General features: G+C 46.5%; 1 protein-coding gene across 1 annotated transcript in view; it reads left to right on the top strand.

Annotated features, from left to right (window-relative positions):
* Positions 1–26136, top strand: part of LOC144798350 (cytochrome P450 2B1-like) — a 243576-nt gene that overhangs the window by 71066 nt on the left and 146374 nt on the right. The window contains exons 3-4 of the mRNA XM_078669185.1: positions 5104–5266; positions 18156–18308. Coding sequence (XP_078525311.1) covers positions 5104–5266; positions 18156–18308 — 316 coding nt within the window. The remainder of the gene's footprint in view (positions 1–5103; positions 5267–18155; positions 18309–26136) is intronic.

The following is a 26136-nucleotide window of genomic DNA, read 5'->3' as shown; positions in this document are numbered from 1 at the left end:
GCCTTGCAGTACCAAACCTAGAGCTCTATTACCTGGCAGCACAACTACAATGGGTGGCGGCCTGGATCTCTGGCAAGAACCTGGAGGACACGGCCACAGCTGCGGGCACGCTGTCCCTCCTGCAGATACACTCACTATTCCACCCACTGGCACAAACGAGGAAACAGTCACAACTACATGTAGCAGTGGCCACAAAATGCTACGCCAGGAGCCTGCGACTCACAAAAACTGTTAAGCCATACGCCCCAGCGCTCCTGCTCCTAGGCACCCCCAAGACCACAACCATAGTCACAGCAGCCGCACTGGAACACTGGACACACTCGGGAGTGGACACCATGGCGGACTTATACGCCGATGGAGCCCTGATACCTTTTGCGACACTAGCTGGCGACACGGGAATACCGGCGGGACAGTTCTTACAACACGCTTCCATTATCATGGCATACACACAACGATGGGGAAACATCTCTGAGGAACCTCCCACACACCAGCTAATACAATGCCTGCACGTAATGGGAAATGGTTCACACGTGGTACACTGGCTGACTCAAGCGCTATTGTCACATACACAATATACTTTACAACCTTTGCGTGACAAGTGGGCGGTTGACAGGGGGAGGGACTGGACGGACAAGGAATGGGCAATGGTGCTAGCGGGTCCCAAAAACATCCCCCGCAACGCACGCTTTAAACTGATTCAGTTTTACATATTACATAGAGCATACCTCTCACCAGATAGAATCAACCAGTACTTCCCAGGTGCCGCGGCAGGTTGCCCGAGATGTACGCTGGAGGGGGCGGACCTGCTACATATGCTGTGCCAGTGCCCACGGATTCAAGCATACTGGCGGTCAGTGTTGCCGTTACTCGAGCGGGGCATGGCCATGCCGATTCCGCACACATGGGAGGCGTGCCTGTTGGGCCTCTACAAGAGGACCAAACAAAATAAAGTCCCTTCCCGCTTTTGGGACCTTGGCCCCTTACGGCCAAGAGACTAATCACCAAACACTGGAAACGAGCAGACCCGCCCCTAACGGAACACTGGCGCGCCTCCCTAGACAACTGGGCGAGAGCAGAAAGCATAACCCTTCATAATGAGGAGACAGCAGGACTGCGACAATTCCCAATCGCGGCTCTATGGGACGAAACGCTCAGCTCCTTCCATAGAGAATGCCAGACACCGGGAGATCCCCCGAACGACACCTCCCCCAGACGAGGCCAGGTTGCACTGAACGGAATAGACGCTATGGGCCACAGCCCCGACGTCCCCGATGGGGATGGACACGAGCTACCAGATTGTGCCATTATTGCACCTACTGATAACAACTCCACCTGATCGACAAGGCGACACCCTCCACACCTCGCCCACATCATGCACCCCCCCGCTGGCGATCCACCACCCCCCCCCAGGACTAGACAAGCAACCATAGGCAAAGTACGACGACACCCACGAGACCCTGCCACATCGACACGTTCCCACCACGACACATGCTTCATACCTCCAAGTTTGATAACCACCCCCCCCTCTTTACAGAGACAACACGGCTGGAATGAATGTGATGTGATCCTGCTATAATGCATAAAGTGATGTAACACTGTGTTATGTGATCCGCCCCGCGACAATTGCACACATCCTCGAGATGTGAGATCATGTATAATGTACAAATCACATTTTCTTTCCTCCTGTGAATTCAATAAAAGATATTTAAAAAAAAAATGTGTATGCATATGCCATAAAGCATGCAAATATATAGATATTGACACAGCCTCCAAAAGTGTTATGACACATGCTCAAGCATGCATGCGCTCACATTACTAAGCCTTTTTGGGTATTGTTTTCTGTTGGCTGATGCTGCACAGCATCAGAAAAAATAAATCATTTTTGCTGAAGATGCACTTTATGGGCAAAAGGCATGGACAAACCCGTAGTGGAAAAGGTGAGACCTATTGGCGATGCAGTACTTGTTGATTATAGCCTTTCAAGGGGGGTATTTTTTAAGGTTTACAGTTGTCTGGCATTACATGATATTTACACAGCTTTTAAACCAATAACATACGCCTTCCATCTCCAAGAGTGCAGCTATTTGATGTGCCATCGGAGGACTCGAAAGTTGTAACCTCTACTCAAGCCAATAAGGTGGGAGGGGGCATATCATTTCTGATATAGACCTGTTGCTCTTACATTCCAATGTTTGTATTTCCATTTTTCCAATTTGATGTGGAATATTGCGCCTCTAGTGGGTGGAAATAGAATGCTCTTATTTAAAAAAGGCCCATCTGCCTCATGCTTTATCTCTCATTAAAGGCCCATCTGCCTCATGTTTCATCTCTAAGTTGCATCAACCTTGGCAATTCTAATCATTGCTAGGCACCGTGTTATCTCTGTGGTCTCCCAGTCTGAACCCAATATGATTTTTTAATTATGGCACTTGCATTTCGTTGCTCTGTTTTTTATATACTATGTATTTTGGTTTTAGCCACATCCCAACAGATTGGTTAAATGCAGGTTTCTTTCACAATGTTTTTTTTTTGTGTACAGGCTTGCTAATTTGAGGGCTTCTGTTATTTTAATGTAGATTATTCCTTGTTACGTCGGCTGTTAAAGGTACTCATAGCCTTTTGTGAACTTGTTACACTACATTAAAACTACAGAGTGAAAAATGACAAAAATAAGAAGTTTGGCCATTTTTGGTTGTTTAGTCTGTATTCCTTAGCATTGTAGATCCATTTGTAGTTTTATAAATCCCCTGGCCTAAATTAAGGACATCAGGTACAAGATTGCAAAAGATGGTAGCCAAATATGTTACTCATCTTGAGGGATATCGTGTTTAACATTTTGGTGAATTCTCTCAGATCTGCATATTTTTCATTCTTTCTTGTAGGTAATGCTTCTCGAAGTCCCATGTGAAAATAAAGACCAAGGGCATTCAGATTCCCAAAATAAAGATTCAATTCATAGACTGTCAAAGTAAATTCTAAAAAAAAAATATATATATCTACAAAAGCATCTGCAACCATCCAATCCCAATAGTAGCACTTGACCCCAAAGGCACCACTTATCATGCAACATCAACGACCTGGGGCATGTGATAGATGCTCTTAGCAGGGTCAGATCTCATGAACCATTCACCATTGGTCTGTGTCTGGGCAAGTAGTGGCTGCTGAAGTACCCTGGAAATTCTACAGCCACTGGTGTGTATGTGCAAGTTTATTTAAATCTTGCGGAAAAAGGGTCACCTCACACAAACAGCTGTTATCCCTTTGCTCATGGGAGTGCATCACACCAAGGTTACAGTTGCTTCTTCAGCTCCCTACAGCTGCACCTCTTCCTTCAAACTACACTTATCATTCACAGGGTCGTCTCTTACAGAGGCTGATCCATTGTTCATCCAAGCTAAATTCCAAAGATGTTCTCAGAACGAAGTCCAAGTGATCTGGAGTTCCTTCGGTCTCCTGATTCTCAGCCTCACCATTTGGATGGGGGGTGGAGAGTGTGCCACATCCCACAAGCCCTAGACTCCTGCGTCCACCCATCTTGTCATCTCCTCCTGGCGTATCCATGTTGGGCGTCAAGGTGCTGGAGGGGGCTATGACCTCACCCTTGCACTTTGACACACCTATCCTTGCCTTACATCTTCAGATCATTTAAAATACTCCTTTTAGTCTGCCACAGTAGTAGTCTAGTGCCAACTTTTCATAGTCCAGTGTGTGTCAAGCGCCCACTTTGTTATTGCCGGAATGCCGCAATCACTAATCCCCACTGATCACTTATCCCTATAGAGGTAAGCATTACATACATAAGAGATGCTACTATGTCGCACCCAGATTGACCCGAAAGGGCACTGATTGAGGCTGCCTGTATCAATCATGTGTCAATGAGTCCATCTTTCAATGCTGAGGCATTTATACCAGCTGCCTATAAACCACTTAGCCCTGGTGTTCCCACTTTTTTGCCCCTGGATGTACCATATAGAGTTCTTGTTCAGGCTGCCGATCACCCATACATGGACTTTGCCTGCTCCTCCGTTACTGTATAGTATTTAGGCTGAAGACCTATAAACAATACCTGTTCTTGGACTGCTCCTATGTTCACTATTGAGCAGACCCTATAGACTATTTACCCTGAATGAGGAGGAATGGCATGCACTGGCTACTCTATGTTGCATCTGGGCAAACACTGTAGGGCATGTATGCTTGAGGCCTGTGATTACGGCGTACCTTATGGCTGCACTTCAGTTTTTTCAGGGTCGATTCCAGGTAACAAGTGTCTCTGATCCTCTGTCTTTCCACATGGGCCCTTCCAAGCAATGTCAAAGACTGCAAATTCTCCATGATACATAGCCTACTGATATGTGATTGACCACATTCATGTTTCTTGTTAATGCTGGTATCTTTGATTGTGTCCCAGCATACACAGTTATTGACCATGGGATGAATGCCCATAGGACGATTGACTGTGGCTGCCGGTAACCAGTGTGTGCCTGTGAGTTATGCTTTATTGATCCTGGCTAGACCTGGAAGAGAATTCATTCGATATGCATTTTTCCTGTGCATAACTGTTAGTTATGCCCGGGAGCTTAAGCTCCCGGGCAAATATAGGTGAGCTATATATGGATTTAGAACCCTGTGCAAATATGTGACAGATCTGCATCAATATAAAATAAAGAATAATTGAAAGAATACAGTAGTATTGAATAACTGTCTGTGGCCTCACTTCGCCCAGACCATACTTGTCACTTTTTCCTGTGCATAGGATTGCTGCTGGCCATATCCTAATATTTGCAGTCAAAATTAGACTTCACAAAAGGATCCAGTGTATAAATAGTCAGCCACTTGGCTATTGTTTGACCTGTGATATAGTGCAGTGTGTTGAGAACCTATTGCACAGACTTGTGAATAAACTGGAGTCATTGAGTCTTATACCAGGAATATTGGCTCTCCTCCATTTTACTTATACCAAAGAAGGGCCAGTGAAGTGCTCAATGGTTACCACAGAATAATTCCTGCATTGGTGTACATTGCAGACATGCTTATTAATTCTACATGAACAATTTTTTTGGGCTAAACCTCGATAGATTTTTGTTTGGTTCTCTCTCTTCTCAGATTCACAGAAAATATGGTGACATATGCACCATCTTTATTGGTCGCACCCCAATGGTGATTCTCAATGGCTACCAAGTCGTCAAGGAATCCTTAGTGCAATCTGCTGTGGAGTTCGCAGACCGTCCAGCAATCCCAGCTATTGACTGGTATCTTCGTGGTCAAGGTACGTTGTGAATTATAGATGCAGAAGTTGACAGAGAGGGAAGTTTACCAAGTGGGGATCATTGATGTGACACATCACCTAAAAGAATTTCACGCATTAATGTGGGTTTTTAAATGGACCACCAATCTCTGTTCCCTTTGTAACAAGCATTTTCATAGCAAATAGGTCTCACCTTTGGGACCTTATAAGTGTTTAGTTATCCAGCACAATATCTTTGGTGCAACAAAATCAAGTGTTGCATTGCTAAACACTTATAAAGTCCCAAAGGCGAGACCTATTGGCTATGCCAATGCTTGTTTTAAGTGAGTGGCTCATGTGGGTATGCTACCGTGAGGTAGAGATGCTGCGAGTGCTTTTACAGGAGCCCCTGTGACATTGAGCCTCCTCAAAGTGTATCTTGGGTCTGGTGTAATACTTCTAGCCCCTATTCCGGTTGTCTCACACCCAATGCATCCTTAAACGTTCCATGTACAGCCGGGGTTGACACTCCTTTTACCCCTGCCCTTCAGTGACACTTTACCTGTCATGGGTGGCGGTGGTGGTGGACATGGTGTTGGTGGTGGATGTGGTGGGGGTGGTGAACGTGGTGGGGTGCTGGATGTGGTGGTGGTGATGGATGTGGTGGTGGTGGAGGTGGTGGTGGTGGACGTGGTGGGTGTGGTGGTGGTGGATGTGGTGGTGGTGGATGTGGTGGTGGATGTGGTGGTGGTGGTGGTGGACTTGGTGGTGGACGTGTTGGTGGTGTTGGTGGACATGGTGGTGGTGGTGGATGTGGTGGTGGTGGACATGGTGGTGGTGGACATGGTGGTGGTGGACGTGGTGGTGGTGGACTTGGTGGTGGTGGATGTGGTGGTTGTGGATGTGGATGTGATGGTGGATGTGGTGGTGGTAGACATTGTGGTGGACGTGGTGGTGGTGGATGTGGTGTTGGTGGATGTGGTGGTGGTGTATGTGGTGGACGTGGTGGTGGTGGTGGATGTGGTGGTGGACATGGTGGTAGTGGATGTGGTGGTGGATGTGGTGGTGGTGGACGTGGTGGTGGTGGACATGGTGGTGGTGAATGAGGTGGTGGATGTGGTGTTGGTGGATGTGGTGGTGGTGGAGGACGCGGTAGTGGTGGACGTGGTGGTGTACATGGTGATGGTGGACGTGGTGGTGGTGGACGTGGTGGTGGTCTACATGGTGGTGGTGGACGTGTTGGTGGTGGACATGGTGGTGGTGGATATGGTGGTGGTGGACATGGTGGTGGTGGTGGACGTGATGGTGGATGTGGTGGTGGACATGGTGGTCGAGGTGGCAGTGGTGGTAGACGTGGTGGTGGTGGTGGATGTGGTGGACATGGTGGTGGTGGATGTGGTGTTGGACATGGTGGTGGTGTTGGACTCGGTGGTGGTGGACGTGGTGGTGGTGATGGACATGGTGGTGGATGCGGTGGTGGACAAGGTGGTGGATGTGGTGATGGACGTGGTGGTGGTGGTGGTTGTGGACACAGTGGTGGTGGATGTGGTGGTGGTGAACCCGGTGGTGGATATGGTGGTGGTGGTGGTGGAGGTGGTGGTGGTGGTGGACGTGGTGGTGGACTTGGTGGTGGTGGTGGTGGACGTGGTGGTGGACATGGTGGTGGTGGATGTGGTGGATGTGGTGGTGGTGTATGTGGTGGACATGGTGCTGGTGGTGGTCATGGAAGTGGTGGTGGACATGGTGGTGGATGTGGTGGTGGACATGGTGGACGTGGTGGTGGATGTGGTGATGGTGGTGGTGGACATGGTGGTGGTGGACATGGTGGTGGTAGACTTGATGGTGGTGGAGGACATGGTGGACGTGGTGGTGGACATGGTGGTGGTGGTGGACATGGTGGTGGTGGTAGATGTGGTGGTGGTGGATGCGGTGGGGGTGGTGGTGGATGTGGTGCTGGTGGACGTGGTGGTGGTGGTGGTGGTAGACATGGTGGTGGTGGACGTGGTGGTGTGGACATGGTGGTGGACATGGTGGTGGTGGAGGTGTGATGGTGGTGGACGAGGTAGTGGTGAATGTGGTGGTGGTGGTGGACGTGGTGGTGGTGAATGTGGTGGACATGGTGGTGGTGGACGTGGTGGTAGATGTGGTGGTGGACATGGTGGATGTGGTAGTGGATGTGGTGATGGTGGTGGTAGACGTGGTGGTGGTACATGGTGGTGGTGGTAGACTTGGTGGTGGTGGAGGACGTGGTGGTGGTGGGGGACATGGTGGTTGTGGACATGGTAGTGGTGGATGTGGTTGTGGTGGAGATGGTGGTGGTTGTTGATGTGCTGGTGGACGTGGTGGTGGTGGTGGACATGGTGGTGGTGGTGGACATGGTGGTGGTGGTGGCCTTGGTGGTGGTAGTAGATGTGGTGGAGATGGTGGTGGACATGATGGCGGTAGTGGTGGACATGTTGGTGGTGGATGTGGTGGTGGTGGTTGACATGGTGGTGGTGGTGGTGGTAGACATGGTGGTGGTAGATGTGGTGATGGTGGTGGATGAGGTGGTGGTGGATGTGGTGGTGGTGGTGGATGCTGTGGTGGTAAATGTGGTGGACATGGTGGATGTGGTGGTGGATGTGATGGTGGTGAATGCGGTGGTGGTGGATGTGGTGGTGGTGGATGTGGTGGTGGTGGATGTGGTGATGGTGGACGTGGTGGTGGTGGTGGACGTGGTGGATGTGGTGATGGTTGTTGACGTGCTGGTGGACGTGGTGGTGGTGGACGTGGTGGTGGTCGACATGGTGGTGGTGGTGGACATGGTGTTGGTGGTGGACTTGGCGGTGGTAGTAGATGTGGTGGCAGTGGACATGATGGTGGTGGTGGTGGTGGTGGATGTGGTGGGGGTGGTGGTGGACATGTTGGTGGTGGATGTGGTGGTGGTGGTGGACATGGTGGTGGTGGAGGTGGTAGACATGGTGGTGGTGGACCTGGTGATGGTGGTGAACGAGGTGGTGGTGGATGTGGTGGTGGTGGTGGACGTGGTGGTGGTAAATGTGGTGGATGTGGTGATGGTGGATGTGGTGGTGGATGTGATGGTGGTGGATGTGGTGGTGGTGGATTTGGTGATGGTGGATGCGGTGGTGGTGGATGTGGTGATGGTGGTGGTGGAGGACGTGGTCATGGTGGTGGACGTGGTGGATGTGGTGGTGGTGGTGGACATGTTGGACATGGTGGTGGTGGTGGACATGGTGGTGGTGGTGGACGTGGTGGTGTTGGTGAACATGGTAGTGGACATGTTGGTGGACATGGTGGTGGTGGACGTGATGGTGGTGTGGTGGACATGGTGGTGGTGGACATGGTGGTGGTGGACGTGGTGGTGGATGTAGTGGTGGACTTGGTGGTGGTGGTGGATGTGGTGGTGGTGGACGTAGGGGTGGTGGACCTGGGGGTGGTGGTGGATGTGGTGGTGAACATGGTGGTGGTGGATTTGGTGATGATGGTTGTGGATGTGGTGGTGGTGGATGTGGATGTGGCGATGGTGGTAGACGTGGTGGTGGTGGACTTGGTGGACGTGGTGGTGGTGGTTGACATGGTGGACATGGTGGTGGATGTGGTGGTTGACATGGTGGTGTTGGTGAATGTGGTGGTGAACGTGGTGGTGGTGGTGGACATGGTGGTGGTGGACGTAGTGGTGGTGTGGTGGACATGGCGGTGGTGCACGTGGTGGTAGACATGGTGGATGTGGTGGTGGTGGACTTGGAGGTGGTGGTGGACATGGTGGTGGATGTGATGGTGGTGGATGTGGTGGTGGACATGGTGGGGGTGGTAGACTTGGTGGTGGTGGAGGACGTGGTGGTGGTGGGGGACATGGTGGTGGACGTGGTAGTGGAGGATGTGGTGGTGGTGGTGGTTGTTGATGTGCTGGTGAACGTGGTGGTGGTGGTGGACGTGGTGGATGTGGTGATGGTTGTGGACATGGTGTTGGTGGTGGACTTGGTAGTGGTAGTAGATGTGGTGGTGGACATGATGGTGGTGGTGGTGGACGTGGTGGTTGTGCATGTGGTGGGGTGGTGGTGAACGTGTTGGTGGTGGACGTGGTGGTGGACATGGTGGTGGTGGATGTGGTGGTGGATGTGATGGTGGTGGATGTGGTGGTGGTGGATTTGGTGATGGTGGATGTGGTGGTGGTGGACGTGGTGATGGTGGTGGTGGACGTGGTGGTGGTGGTGGTGGACGTGGTGGATTTGGTGGCGGCGGTGGACATGGTGGTGGTGGTGGATGTGGACATTGTGGTGGTGGTGGATGTGGTAGTGGTGGTGGACGTGGTGGTGGTGTGGTGGACATGGTGGTGGGGGACGTGGTGGTGGACATGGTGGATGTGGTGGTGGACATTGTTGTGGTGGACGTGGTGGTGGTGGTGGATGTGTTGGTGGGGGACGTGGTGGTGGTTGAAATGGTGGTGGACGTGCTGGTGAACATGGTGGTGGTGGACGTGGAGGTGGTGGACGTGGTGGTGGACATGTTGGTGGTGGATGTGGTGGTGGACGTGGTGGATATAGTGGTGGTGGTGGTGGACGTGGTCCTGGACAACTATTGGGTAGGAGGGTGCTGGCAGAATGCAGAATTAAAGGAGGATCTTGGGAGACCAGAAATAGGCCGAATATTAGGAACAAAAAACGGCCAGTAGATAGAACACGAAACAGATTTAACGGAGTGGTCCCTTCTTATAGAAATACCCCACAATAGCAAGGCATCTAGCGGTGTAACCAAACAGCGTAGATCCAGTAATCTACTACAAGGACAGCCATATTTGCTTTAATATTATGATAACCACGTATTTGTAACTCTACATAATATTCAAACTATCCCCAACAGTTCCCCCCCCACATCCGGCCCTCCCACCCAGACGTGGCACATTATTCACCTCACTATGCAGCAATTTCAATGGCAGTCCTTCTCTACTTTCAATGATCTCTGCTACAAATTCAGTTAGTATCATTACCATCAGAGGGGACCCTTCAATCATGGACTTGCTGCTTTCATTAAGTTTAGCATACTCAATGATTATTGGTAGTTAAATATGGGAGTGCTTAGTCTGGACCTTCATTACTCCTTGTCTCTGCATTTTCTATGATTATATGCATGACGGCTGGGCCATGGGACTGATATACTAATAATTGTTTCTAAGACGTAATCGTACACCAGTCAACTTTACCTTATAATAGTATATCAACCATGGACAATATCCTGGGCCTTAGCTATGACAATGACGTAGCAAAGATTTTGAAGACACATCACTTCTACTGTAGATGGCAGCACCTCAATATGTAGTTAAGGATTATTGAGGTTCGCTCACCTCACTCAAGAAGACTCAATTTTAGACAGCTCTACATGGAGCCATCATGATGGAACACCTCTGGCACCTCCCAGACCCACCTGTGCAGCGGAGTCTAGCGCTGACGCGGGGGCTCTTTCCCTCTTGCCGACACCTCCCCGGGACTCGCACGAGCCACGCCCACTACCGCGAGGCCACGCCCCCAATCGTGACGCCATAAAAACCGCGCTGATTTCGAGCGCGACTAGAGAAGCCCAGACTCCTGAGGCGAAAAGTCAGGAGATTTGTTAATCGTTATTTTAACATTGTATTGTGAAAACTGTGTTCCTTTTAATTCACCACTGTTCCTTGGGCACCTGATTTGACAAGGCACCTCCCAGACCCACCTGTGCAGCGGAGTCTAGCACTGACGCGGGGGCTCTTTCCCTCTTGCCGACACCTCCCCGGGACTCGCACGAGCCACGCCCACTACCGCGAGGCCACGCCCCCATAGCTCCCTATAACCATGTGCCTCGCAAGGACGCGCAGCGGACGAGCGCAGCGGGCGCGCCTAAGGCAAGCCCGTCTGCGCCCGTCCGCGCCTGGCCGGGCCCAGGGACCAGGCAGAATGGAGAAATCAATAGCTACACATCGGCTGAACTCCTTTCTCTGCAACACTCTGGCATTCCCAACCTCGATTTCACCACACTCTCCCGCTTAAAGACTAACAACATCTATCCTCGCCATTTAATGGAGGAGGATTCCCACTCCATACTACTACGCCCCACCTCTACTAGCCCTCCCCCAAGCCCAAACACTTTGACTCTCCGTTGTCTATATCTTAACACCAGATCTTTAGTCAAACACCAACTAGACATCTTCCTACTACTCAAATCCGACAGACCAGATATTCTATTTCTATCTGAAACATGGCTCACAACGGATTCCTTACCGGACATTCTTACAGCCCTACCAGCAGACTATTATATTCTGCTGACAAACAGAGAACCAGGAAAACCTGGAGGGGGCGTTGCTGCAATTATCCATAAAGACCATACATTCACCACTCTACCCCCTCTGGTCCTGCCAGACACGGAAAACCTAGTAATTAAAGCAGATTCAGATAAAGGTACCATGGTACTGGTTCTGATTTATCGCCCACCTAAATCTATGCCTACATTTCCCGCATCCCTGTCTGAACAAATGGCCAGCCTAATCATCAATTACGACAAAGTCTTGCTAATCGGAGACTTAAATTACTGGTACAATGATCCAGAAGCAGGACCCCAGGCCATAGAACTCTTTGAGCTCTTTTCCCATATGAACTTTTCTCAATCAGTTCTGACTCCTACCCACGAAAAGGGACATATTTTAGACCAAATATGGTCCCGTAATGTCCCATTATCCACTCCAACGATAACGCCCTGCATATGGTCGGATCACCATCAGCTTCAATTCCTCATCACCTTTCTCGGCCATTTAAACGCCCCCGCCTCCGCAGGGGGGCTAGCAAGGAAATGGAGCTCATTAAACAAACAAGAGTTCTTGTCTACCTTGACCAACTCTCTCCCAGCTCTCTCCCCAGACATCAACATCATGGATAAAGATCTTACCAATTGGCTCCTGGCGGCCAGGTACGAGCATGTCCCTTTAACCAACTTCTCACGTGCTCGCCGCATGGATGCACATAGATGGTTCACCGCAGACCTTAAAAACCAAAAATTAGAATTGCGCCAATTAGAGAGAAAATGGAGACATGGGTCCTCTGTCAAAGACAGATTATCATATACAGCTGCCCGCAGAAAGTACAAAAATTCTATCTTATCTGCAAAAGCACTTTTTTTCTCTGAAAAAATATCTAACGCTCAAAATAAAACCAGAGAAATCTTCAGGGTCGTTAACGACCTATGTAATGATACCAGAACCTCTCCCTCTCAAGTTCCCATGCAAATGCTATGCAATCAACTCAATGACTTCTTTAAGGATAAGATTGATAATATAAAAAACAGCATCCAACCCTGCATGACTTCTGCAGGAAGTGTAGATAGCGTTAGAAATCTCTACGAACTCGCAGCTATTCCTCTGATAGATCAACTGAAACTACGAGAATTAATGAACCGAGTCACTTCCGGTTCTCCCAACGATCCTTGCCCTCCGCACATACTAAAAGAAGTCTACTCGACAATACCCCAAGGAATAATCCCTCTCCTGAATGAATCCCTATCACAAGGAATAGTCCCTAATGCGTTCAAAAACGCTACGTTGGTCCCATTAATAAAGAAATCCGGGGCCGACCCCTCAAACCTTTCACATTATCGACCTATATCGCTTCTCCCTTTTGGTGCAAAGATGCTAGAAGCCCATGTTGCTAGTTGTATCTCGAGTTTCATAGAGACATCCGATTTTCTAGAACCCAATCAAGCCGGCTTCCGCCAGGCACACTCTACTGAGTCGGTGATCCTAGCAGTCCTGGACACTATGAGGTCCAATGCCGATAAGGGCATACATCAGGCCTTGGTGCTCCTGGACTTGTCGGCAGCGTTCGACACGGTGGACCATACCATCTTATTACACCGTGTCGAACAGGCTGGCCTGCGAGGCATAGCCCTCGGTTGGATTAAATCCTTTCTGAATGACCGTTTCCAGGCTGTCAAACTTGAGAACTTCACGGCGCCCAAACTCCCCACCAGCTGTGGTGTCCCGCAGGGCTCATCACTGTCCCCCCTCCTATTCAATCTGTACCTTAAACCGCTGCTACAGTCATTAAAAAACAGGAAGGTCACCATATACAATTATGTGGACGATCTGCAGCTTATATTCCCACTAAATACCTCAGACGCCGTTGAAGAATTTCAGGCCACTATGCTGCATATCCAAGGGTGGATGGAGACGAACCATCTAAAACTTAACCCCGGAAAGACCGAGCTGGTACTCCCGGGCAAAAGCGCAACCAGCTGGGGCCCTCATTTTTGGCCACCCTCTATGGGATCTCCTCCGTCTCCCTCTCCATCGGTAAAAAGTCTTGGGATTACCCTTAACACCGAGCTATCACTAAAAAATCAGGTGGGAACTGTGATCTCCTCATGTTTCTTCCAGTTACGGAAGATCAAGAAAATTTCTCATCTGCTTACACATTCCGCCCTCATCCAGGTGGTAATTGCTTTGGTCCTCTCCCGTTTTGATTTTTCCAATTCCATCTATCTAGGTATCCCTTTGGCTCTTTCCAACCGGTTGCAGATAGTGCAAAATCAAGCGGCCAGATTAATATTCAAATGCAATGGCAGGAGTTCGGCGAAACCACTGCTAGCCACCCTCCATTGGCTACCTATAGCCCAACGGGTAACTTTCAAAGTAAGCTGTCTGACCTTCAAGGCTCTTCATGGAAAAAGCCCCAAGTTTATAAACCATCTTATAAAAAAACACGAACCGTCTCGCAATCTCCGCTCTGCCCACCTGTCTCTCCTTACTTTGCCCATTTTTAAAAAGAAACGCCTCGGCGGCTACCGATTCACTTACCTGGCCCCAAAGATCTGGAACTCACTTCCCCTCTCACTTCGTAGCTGCACCAACCTGATGCAATTCAGGGGCGAACTGAAGACCTGGTTATTTAAACAAGCACACAGTTAGGCCACTGCTCATCATTGTTTTCCCCTTCTCTAGCGCCATGAAACCTCTGGGTGGCCGTGCGCTATATAAGTTGTGTATAACATAACATAACATAACCTGAAAGCAAATGAGCCACCGAATGGTCAATTAGTAACAAACACACCACACTATTTTTTTGAAGACCTTGTTGCTCCTCACTATAAATACTGTAAAAACACTATCAGAAGCCCTGCTGATTAAAATCAATGTTGGTCAAGACTGCTTGATACTTTGTTGTTTGGTCACAATTATGTGAACACAGTGGCGCATCTACATGCCCTGCTGACTGCTGGGTACAAATACAACTGATAGAAAGATTCTCGGGCAACTTAATCATCAGATTCCTTTGTGTCCTATATATAAAAGTGACAATGCTGCTACAAGGCAAGATCTATACTTCTTGCAGTAGTCTTCTGTAGCAATTTAAACCAATGCTAGATCTGCATAGTGGTCCTTCCAGATATACTTATGTATATTAGTTGAAAAATAATACTTGAACTCTTTGGAATGATTGTTTCAGATATTTCCATTCATCCACTCGAAAACCAATCTAATAGCTGGATGTCACATCTCTAATTTATTGGGAATTTGGTTACTGGTTGAGTAGAGTGAAACCCTACGCAAGCAGCAACCTTAAACTCTGTCAGGGTGAAACACAAGCAAACCCCAAATTTACCTGTGCTTTACTCCCTGGTAGCTTGGCACAAGCAGTCAAGCTTAACTGAGAGACAATATGTAAAGTTTTTATGCCACACTTCAAAGAGTAATAAAGTGAACACTGCACAAGAAAAATCCCACTCCAATTTAGAAAAATAAATTAAAATTTAATACATGACTGTAGATCAAAATGATAAAATCCAATCATGTAGAAATGGAGATATGCAAGTCTAACGAGGTAAGTAAAAATAGTGCCTATAAGCACAAAGCGCCAACTGTGGTTATCTGGTCTTGCTGGACCGGAATAAAGTCACAGGCCCGGACAGGATACAGGGACCCCGTTAGGCCTGCTGAACAGAGTGATTTACATTTTGGTTTTCAGAGTGTTGCAAGATCCCACTTTGAGGCTGCGTCATGCATCAGCATTTCTGAGGAAGCTGCAGGACTGTGATGCAGAATCCTGCATTGTCATTGTCATTGAGGATGCCGTTGAGGGGATTGCGGTGCAAAGTTCTACGTCGAGGATGTGTTGCGCACTGGCTGTTCCGATGAAGCTGCGGAACTGCAATATGGAATCCTGTGTCTACATCAAAAATGCATAGAGAATGGGCTTGCAACACAAAGGCCTGTTTTGAGGATGCATTGCCCTGCGGTTCTCAGGAGTCTGCGGGCTGCAATGCAATGTCCAGTGTCTGGGATGCATTATGCAGTGGCGGTTCCAAAGTTGCTGCAAGGAGATGCATCGTACTTTATCATTTTTGCTGACAGGGCCACAGCTGGGCTGATAGAGCATCTTTAGGCACACTTTCAAGGGCCCAGGACTGGGGTGGCACCACTTGGGGGGGTGGGTAGGACTCACAGAAGACAGTATTCAGGTGCCAGCTTCAGGGTGGTTGGACCCTTTTCTGTCCCTGAGGCTCTGATCAGGAGGCCAGCCAACTAGCCCTTGGAGTCATTCTGGAGGTCCTGGGTTCAATATGCAGGTCCGTTCCTTCTTACTCAGACAACAGGGCACCAGAGTAGCAGTCCTTCTGAGACTTCCACAGGTCCAGAGGTGTACTGCAGAATTGGGTCTGTGAGTCCTTTATTTATACCTGGTGCCATCTTTGAAGTAGGAGAAGGTTCTAGAGGTTTCTACCCCCAGAGGTGTTTAGTCTATTGTGAACACCCAGACAAGCTGGGCCAGGGCAGGGAGGCAGGAAATTCCAGTGTTAAACACTTTGGGCCTAGTTACAGGTATGGCAGTCTGAGGACCCATGGTGGCGTGGGAGTGGCAATCTGACTGCCCTATTATGACTTGGCCAATCGGACTGTAATTGGCCTGCCGTCTCACATGAGGACTGGCCCTTTTACTTCGGTTGTTACACAGTACGTCTTATTTAGTCTGTAAGCACTATTTTCTTTAATGCATTTCTCCTACTGCATCCACTACATGCTTTCCTGCAACATTCAAGCCTGCCATGCTCGCTTTCACAGGACACCTTTACAAAAAAAAGCATTTGTTTGTCAACTTGACAAACAAATGATTTTTTTGGTAAAAGTGCCCCATATCGCACTTTTACTTTCATAGCGGTCACAGACCTTTCTTTAGACAAGGCTCGTCTAAAGAAAGGTGCTTGGCCTCTCTTAACGCCAAAGCGCAGCATGGGGCGCTTGTAAACAACAATCATTTGCAATGCAATAGGACTCACATTTGAGAAACTTTGACCTATTGGTATTGTATATGACAATGCCTTTTATTTATGTGTTGTTTTTTTAAACACATAAATAAAAGAATTTGTCATTTACAATGCCAACAGCTCCAAATCTCGCAATTGCGAGACCTATTGCATTGAAAATGCTTGTTAAACCAAGAGTCTCTCCCTGGGAGCTGTCATCAGTGAAGTATCATCGCCTTTGGGGACAAAGCAAAAGCAACAACCTAATCCGGTGAAGTGTGCTCACTGCAGGGGTATTTATTCATTTAATTCAGATGTTCATGGGGTGCAACATATAGCCATAGGGCCATCCTCCCAGCAGCTGTCCTCACTGGAGCCACAGAAGCCTGTGACCTTCTGTTACTGCAGTGACCGCCCTCCCTGTAGCCTTCCTTTCAGTGACACTAAAAGATGCCCTCACTGCAGGAGTTTCCCTAAGAGTGATGACACCCAGGGAGCTGCACTGACAACAGCTTGGCAACGATTTTGGAAAAGGGGGGTGGTGATGGACAGAGTTTCTGAATGATGCAGAATACTCTTACCAAGTCAATAGATCATGGTTTTAATCCATCACCGTTTTTTAGCTCACTGCACCATCCCAGCTCAGAACCTGGCTATATGCAAATTAGTCTGTTCCTGTCCCAGTGCATGATGGGAACAGGGCAAACCAAACTACCAAGCCAATTCTTATACTGGAAAGGAAACAAGCTTCCGGGGACCGGTTTCTGGCATCACAGCCTTCTTCGGCCCGGCTTGCTTGAATCCTGATGGTGCAATGAGCAAGGGACTCACGTCTGAGTATACCCTCCCACACATAGTGTGGATAAAACAGCTTGGCAACGGCCACAGGTCTTGAAATACTGCTGGGCCAGTCAATCCCCTTACCTCAGAATCCGAAAAGCCTAGAGAAAATTATATTTAGGGAAGGGAAACCAATACAATAATGTTTGAAAATACCAGCCTTTCCTTGAAATATAACAAGCAAGCTGTGACACTGGTAAAGAAATGATGATCCGGTTCCAGATTGATTGGTTAAGTAGGTTTATTCAGGATCAGATGTTAAGGTGTAAAGCAGAGCCCCACCAGGAGCAGCCTTCCTGCTGCTCTGCCCATCCACCAACTGACTCAGACACTCTCCAACATTCCACACACCAACATTCTATCACCGCAGTCACACTGGCTGAGCAGCAGGCATAACAGACACAGATCAGTATTAGGAAGAACTATATCTAACATGTTTTTATGTTAAAAAAAAAGGATGTATGTCATTACCACGCATGCTTTTACAACGCATGCCTTTACTACGCAACTTTCACAACGTAAGTCGTTACAACGACTTGCGTTGGGGGGTGTTGGATAGTGAATAGTTTAATTTACTATTCCAACTCCAGTCCCTGTGGATAGTAGGGAAGGTTTTGGATAGTAAATTAAACTATTCCCTATCCTAGAGCGCCCCCCAGCGCAAGTCGTTGTAACGACTTGCGTTGTAAAATTTGCTTGGTAAAGATACTGCGTTGTAAAAGTTGCGTTGTAAACGCTGTTCCCCTAAAAAAAAAACACACCTCTCAGCCTTTTTGCAACATCCTCTAACATGTTTATATCATAGTTGAAAGCTATGTTTTTACTGTTTCAGGGATAATCATGGCGCCATATGGACATTCCTGGAAACAACAAAGAAGGTTTACTCTGACCACTCTCCGAAACTTCGGATTGGGGAAGAAAAGCATTGAAGCTCGGATATCCGAGGAAGCAACACTCCTCATCAGGGAATTTCAGAAGGCAGAGGGTAAGTATAATTCTGCCTTTCTTCAGGTGGGATCCTTGCTGCTGGCTGGGCCGCCTCTACTGCTGCTGGGTATTGTTTGCTAGTGATGTGGCTCTGTGCTGTTACCTTATTGGTGCTAAAGGCCTCTTACTCGTGGTGGAAGCCATTTATGGAGAAGCAGCTATGTTACAAGAGGGACACTCTATTACCGGAAGACCTCATAATGCTGAAAGTAAAAATGACACTTCCCATAGAACAGCTCTACCAATAAAAAGAAACACTCTGCATGGAATGAGTTCTTGAAAATACAATACGCAATCATTTGTAATACAAGTTTAAACGTTATGAGTTGTAGGCACAGGGTTAAATGTAGAAATTGTAGAAATTAAGAATATGGGGTTAGGTAACAGGGTTAACAATTTTGGGTTATGTATATTGTAAAGGTATTAGAATAAGGTTTAAACGTAGGGATTTAGGGGTTGGAGGCAGGGCGCAAGTCCTAAAAAAATAAGTGGGAGGACTATCCTAGTTAGGCAGTATGCAAGTAACATCACGGTGCACGGCATCACGGCGCGCGACCTCACGGCGCATGACAACACACATGCCATCACAGGAATTAATATCACAAGCCATGACTTTACAGCAAGTGGCACCACAAGAAGTGACATCTTATCTAAAGCCCTCACATATATGTGTAGCAGGTCTATCATGTGTAGGTTTGAGCGCATTGCGAGGATAATAGCACTGGGAGCTATGGAAGATGATATGTGACTTCTACACCTTACAGTCCCCCAGTTTTATGTAACACATCATGTACATTAATTTACAAACATATATAATTTATTGTACATGTAATATGCATGTGTTACATAAAGCTCTCTGACACCCTGCATTGGGATAAGTAGGGCTATACAAGAAACATTTGTGTACTTAAATTATTTCAACGCCTCCTCAGTTGTTGTAAGTTCTATATAAAAAAATGCAATTTGCTTTGTGTAAATACTAGGAAAGACCAACACATCTGACATTCTTACAGTGCATGCATATCTCGTAAAAAGGTACTGAACAAAGTGAAAAGCTGCCTCTCTTAAGTATGTGTTAAGTGCTAACAAGGTGTGAGCCTTTGTTTCTCTTCGGCTTCATTTGCATCAGGTGTAAGGCTCCTGCCTGCTCCCAGCCAAGAGACTCAATCAAAAGGAGGCTGATGACCCCTCAAATTCGGCCTTTGTTATGGGCCCAGCAGTAGTCTTAAATAAAAAAGCCCCATCCCCGGCTGCACGTTGTTGCTTGTTGAAGATGGAAAGCAGACAACGTGCAGACGCTGCTGAAAGTGTCCCATTGTACACCGGGATGAGTTTAGCACATTATTCAGTGGGGCCCAAAATCTTGGCAGGGTGGACGGCGTTCACCATGTGAAAATAAGGGGGGCATGCCGTCCACCCGCAACTACTCCCGACTCGTGCCTTGGTTAGAGGATTAGGGATTAGTAGTTGAAGGTGTCATATAAATCTCTGTCCACACTGCTTGAGAGTCAGGGAGGGTTTATTGACAAAAGAAAAATTAATGGTCTGTGACTCACAGATTTATTCGGCTAGGTTGCCCTCCTGTATTGAACGATGGAGGAGACATGCTCAACAAGAACAGTCAAGACCTATATTTACCCTCCACTACACACACATTTCTAGTATTGGCCACATGGCAAGATTTCACACAAAGAATATGAGCAGGTATCTGGTTAAAATCATAAGAAGAGGAATTAACTAGGAACAAAAATATATACTCCTTTCAGTTGAGCAAGCTGTTCAATTATTTCATTTATTTATTTCGGGAGCCAAATGCAAAGAACCACAACATCTGTGACTGACAGTTGCTGCGGGCAATATTTGGCTGAGCACCAAAACATGGCTGATGCTGGTTATATTTACGTCTCCAGAGACACACTGCGTCGTGAGGTTTTCATTTGGGTATACAGTAAAGACATTAGGTCTAAAAGTTGGGTACGGGATTATAGGTTGAAAGGTTTGAGTATTGTTTTACGGATTATATTTCATGTATAGGGCTAATGGTTTGGGGTTAAGGCTTTGAGATTGGTGTTGACACTTCAAAGGTTCAGGAGTTAGGGGTATGAGTGAGGGATAAGCACAATAGAGTTTAAGGGTGATCCAGTGGTAATTTCACGGAAATTTCTCAATATAAAACCTCATTTACCTCTATTTACCGCGGTATAGGTGAAAGGACCTTTGCCACCGTGTATCACCTTCAGGAGACTTTACATAAACATGAACATTCAAAATGCAATTATTATTTAAGCCAATAAAGAAAGTTGTGAGTATTTTAAAGGGTTTTATTTTCTAGTTAAAAGTTAAGGTTCTCTGACCCTTTATTCATTAGTTAAATATCAATCAGGTTACAGAATTGAAAATTTTAAAAATAGAATTAATACTGAACATTTTAATGACTGGATACAAAGCATCCCTTAAAGGAAGGGAATGGGGCATCAAAAGTCAGTCATAATTATTTAAAGAGTTCAGGAAAATATAATTCAAGGATGAGTTATGCAGGTCTAATCAATAATTACTAACTGGCAAAAATCTCCCATAAAGAGAAATAAATGCATAAGACAAATACATCTTGTCAAAACTAGTTAGTTAGTCAAAGCTTAGACTTGGAGTTTTAGCATCTAAATCTAAACCTGTTCTATCAGCTGCACTCTCTGCCCTGGTCTGGTTATCTGAGAGAGGCTGCCTGCCCTTCACAAGACCACAGAGAAATGTGATCTGCCTTGCCAAAAATATGACGTGCAAGGACTCTCTGAAAAAATATGAGCAAGAATTCCCACCTCCCTCTGTCTCTCCTCGGACGCAATCTCCTCCAGGCTGCACCGCGACGTTCACATACCTAACCCATATGATGTCTGTGTCAGATCTGCTTCTTCTCCTCTCCTCCCTCTAAGATTTCTAAGGCTCTAAGGCTGACGCCTCCTATGGGGTCATTTTGATACTCTAATTCTTGACTATACTAATAATGTTGCAGTTTCAGTAGAAACTCGCACTGTGATTGGTTAGCATAGATGACATGAGGGTCTCACCATCCTGTTCTCATTGCAAATCTAACCCATACCAGTTCTGACAAAGCAAGTGATAATGCTTAATACAGTCATATGTATCACCATCAATAATTCTAAATTTTCAAAATATTAAATAGGAAAAGTGTATCAGTCCATTTTCTCCTTGCTTTCACATCGCACGCAGGAATGATACTTTTCAACAAATATTGGTACATTGGCATGATGACAGGAGTGTACAGTTCACTGTGGCCTTGACCCATGTGTCTTCACTTGAGGCACTTGGCAGTTCATGCAGCTTGCGCATGCGCCTCTCATTCAGAACAATTCTCAGCCATGCTGGATTCTTAGGCAGCCATTTTATGATGGGCCCAAAACAAAACAAACACAAAAGAGTATTAATTTATGAAATAAAACCCATTATGTTTACCATTATGTTTACCTCCCCCATACTAGTACCCTGCACTAGTTATTACCTAGCAAAAGCTATTAGTTTAAAGCAGCTTTTCTATTAATTGTGCCCAACATGCACACATGTGCAATGTACAACATAGCATAAACATGCATCAGTGCAAATTTTTAAAGCGCACACACTTAATACATACTCAAAGCAACATGCTCTAATGTTTTAGATAGCTTTTCACGCAAAATGTGTTTGCCCCGCATGTAGTGTTGGTGCATGGTTAAATAATACACATTATAAGAAGATGTGTTATGAACTGAATATGCATTGTCTAAATATGCAACAAAGCCAAAGTGTCTTAAGACAGGAACAGGGAGTGTAGATTACAAGGAAAAGAAGCTGAGAGGAGAGAACACATTCCATGATTATCTTCAAGGCTAAACAGGAAACTGCAATCACGAGTTTCTCTACACTGCAAATACACATGTTAATTCAGCACAAGCATTTCAGACTGAAAGCATTTTGACCAGGCCTCATTTCATGTCTTTCACTTTGAATGCACCAAAGTGCCCCTTTTTGAAAGCATTTGGCTAGGCCTCATTTCATTTTTCATGTGCCATGTGTTGTCACTTGCACCAAAATCTGTGTGCCATTTTAAATGCAGTCTGTCTGAAACACAAAACAGAGCGATGCTTAATCTTGATGAAATCTAGCTCTATCAATGGTATAGCGAGTAGGGGTTAAGAGTTTGGGGCATATGTTTATTGGTATGGGCTTGTAGGGTACAAAGGCTAAGTGTATAGGGTTAGGGGTTATGAGTTACATGTATATGGTTACATGTTGGGGTACAGTGTTAAGGTTTTTGGGTTATGGGGATTGTAGAGTAGAGGTCTAACAAAATCCCTACGACTACATTTATTTAGGGACTTAGATGGAAACATCCTTCGATAAAGGTGTGTTGATCAGTGTTACAGGTATTTTGGCCTGTGTCCACTGTATGCTGACTTTGCTTTTGGGTCCCAGGCACTCCTCCTGAGGGAGCAAGTCGCATCAGGAGAGCCCCCCCGCCAATGTATGCAAAGTGGTTCGCTCACAAGCCTTTACAAATTCTATTACTTTATATTTAGTTTGGTATTTCGGATATTAGCCTACCGATACAAAAACTTGCTTTTCACAGTAACACTATATTGGATTAATTTCAATGGAAGACCCTTCAATTTTATCGTGCATAAAAACAACTGAAGCTATTTCTCAGTAAAAACAGATGAATATGATACCACCCTCTTAGCTTGTGGTGAGAGTACTCTATTTATTCTTATGAAGAGTCTTACTGGTGGCGTGAATACTTTGCGAGTGATGTGCACTCTTTGATACTATTGGGACTTCCTGACTGATGTTGGATACGATTTCTGATGGCAAGGACTCTTCAACATACATTCCCGTACATTCAAGAGAAACATTCTAACTGTGCGTCCCAATGTGCAATTCGTGAATTGTATTAAACACTCTTGTTTACCCTTCTACAATGACTCCAGTTGAGGTAAGACCATAATATATGTAGAAAATTACCCTGTTGATAGCAGTCCCTATTACATCTGTTATAATTGGTCTTATCCATTTTGCTAAGATCTCTGGGGTTTGATAAGGATCCTTAACTGTATTTGTTGGAATCCTTCTCTCATTGCCATGTCTCTTGGAACTTGCAAGGTCTCCTGTTCTGCATCTTTTAATGTACCCAGGTCTAGCCCCCCACCTTCGCCTTTATTTACACCAAGGGAATTGGAGAATTATTAAAAATGTTTCTAAATAAATGGATGTTGTTGTCTTCAATGGGGGCACTTTCTTCTATAATTGCATTCTCAATAATATGGACTCTGAGTGCATGCCGAAGTTGCATGTATCTGTATACTTCAATGTCTGCTAGTTCGTAATTGCTCCAAAGTGACTCCAGGGATGCCGGTTCACCTTTGTCCCAAATGTTCCAGAATTTACTAATTCCTAAAAGATCCTGCTTAAGGAAACTCAATAGTTTCCCTACTTCTCCAAGCCCATTACCGTACCACAGAGGTGTTTCCCTTTGTAACACTCCCTCTCATCCCAAATTCTTATTTGTCTCTCTCCAAGCTTTTAGTACAAATTGTGTATGCTTAGGGATATTTTTTAAAATTCTATAGAGAGCCTCAGGATATCTCCTTGACCCAGCATCTTTTGGCATATTTCGCCCTGTCTTTTTGCTTTCTGACCTCCCAGTTTTGTGACTCTGCGCACTTTCTCACTGCTGTTCAGTGTTAAAGTGCAAGTGCTCCTGTTGTAAATTGTTATTATGGATTGGTGTTTCCATGATTGACATATTTGATTTAGTAAAGTGCACTGAGTGTGCCAGGGCCTGTAAATCAAATGCTACTAGTGAGCCTGCAGCACTGATTGTGCAACCCACATGAGTAGCCCTGAAAAGGTATCTCAGACCTGCCACTGCAGGGTCTGCATGTTGTTTGTAACTGTCATGTCGACGTGGCAAATTCACTCACTTGCCAGGCCCTAATCTTCCCTTGTCTTACGCATAAGTCACCCCTAGGGTAGGCCCACGGTACCCCTGTGGGCAGGGTACAGTGTATGTTAAAGGTAGGACATGTACCGATTTTTGTGACATGTCCTGTTGGTGAATTTCAGTGTATTTCGTTTTTCACCACTGCAAGGCTATCTTTCCCATAGGAAAGAATGGGAGTTGTACTTATAACACCTTATAAGCATAACTTCCATTCGGACCAGATAGGGACATGGAGTTTAGTATGCATGGACTCAGTGTAAAAAGACATCTTATAGCAAAGATGATTTTTATGTTCTGTGTTTGAAAAATACCACTTTCAGAAAGTAGGTATTTTCTTGCCTAGCCTTCCTGTGTCCCTCTACTGGGTTTGTGGATTGACTGTCTGACTTTGTAGTGACAGGGGCCGGGGATGTGCATTCTCTTCAGACAGCCACTGGCGGGGTCGAGGTGTGTCCTGCCTTTCCTGGATGAGTCTGGGCTGGGCTGCATTTAGAGTAGTGGGAGGAGATTTCCTTGCACCTGAATGGGCCTGGTCTGCCTTGAACAATGCTGTCTCCACCCCCTGCCAGGAAGCTGGGCCAGAGAGGACCAAACTGGTTTGGACTAAGCACAGACACTTTCTGCCTGAGAGAACAAAGGAATTTTGAGTATAAATATTGGAGCCCAGAATGTTAGAACTCACTGGAATCAAGGATTCTGCTAAGAAAAGGAGCTGGAAGAGCTGCCAGGAGGAGTACTGCCCCATTTGCTGTGTTGTTGCTTTGTTGGGTTGGCCTGCAGTTGCTGCTTCTGCCTTGGGCAGTGAAAGGACTGGACTAACTTTCTTTACTTGTGCTGAGTATCTCCAAGGGCTTGAAGAAGAGTTTGCCTCCTGTTTTGAAGTCTCCGGGACTGCAAATAGTTCACCAACCTCTGGGTACCACTTCTGGACCCTCTGTTTCAGTTGCCCTCAGAGAAGGGAAATGCAACTGACTTCATCACTGGCTCTCTGTCCTGACGGGACTGCAGAGGGCATCGTCCACATCTCTCACAGCAACTCTGGTCTCACTGACGAACGACGCCACAGAGCCACTGCTCGCACTGTGGGCACCGCACTCTGCACCACCTCACTTCACTTTGCCATCCTGATCTCCCCGACGCTGTCGTTGCTGCTGACTTCATCACCCTTGACCACTTCGTGGCTGGTGACATTGACAAAGGTACCTACCTCTGCCAACTAGAGACCCCCATTTCTAACAACCGCAATGTGTGTTTGTTAATCCGCAAGGAAAGTTCATTCTGTGAAGCAAATGCCCATTCATTGACTGCCACTAGTTGGCTGCCGAGTGCCTTAAAAATAATCTTGTTACTCACAATATAGATAACTTTGATCTTATTCATATTGTTCATTGCTCGGAGGGGCTCTTTGACAAGAGTAAATATAAGAGAGTGGATAGCACCAACATCACTGATAACTCCATGTAGTTTGAAGAACGTGCAACTGGTCCTTTTCCCCAAAGACACAAGTTTAAGGTACCCTGTTTAAATTGTTTATGAGGACGATCAATTCTGTCATAATCCTTTGCCGCTGTAGAATGTAAACAAAGGATATCATTCCACGCTATCTGAAGTCTTCTTGGGTTTGACCGTAACCTTGAGGCAAACCTCTGATTTGACGTCTGAGTGAGGGACGATGTTGGTGAAATTGCAAATGTTATAGGAAGTGACTCTTCGCATACCAGAATCAGTCTGATCAGGTTTAAAAAGTGAGAGAAGGGCAATTTTCTACTTTCATGCCTAGAATATACAGTTTATTAATGTTTTTCCATAGCATGGTTAATATGCCTGAAATGCA

This window comes from Lissotriton helveticus, chromosome 12, assembly GCF_964261635.1.
Source record: "Lissotriton helveticus chromosome 12, aLisHel1.1, whole genome shotgun sequence".
Taxonomy (NCBI): domain Eukaryota; kingdom Metazoa; phylum Chordata; class Amphibia; order Caudata; family Salamandridae; genus Lissotriton; species Lissotriton helveticus.
Note: the sequence above shows the minus strand (reverse complement) of the source record. Positions and strands in the feature narration are given on the sequence as shown.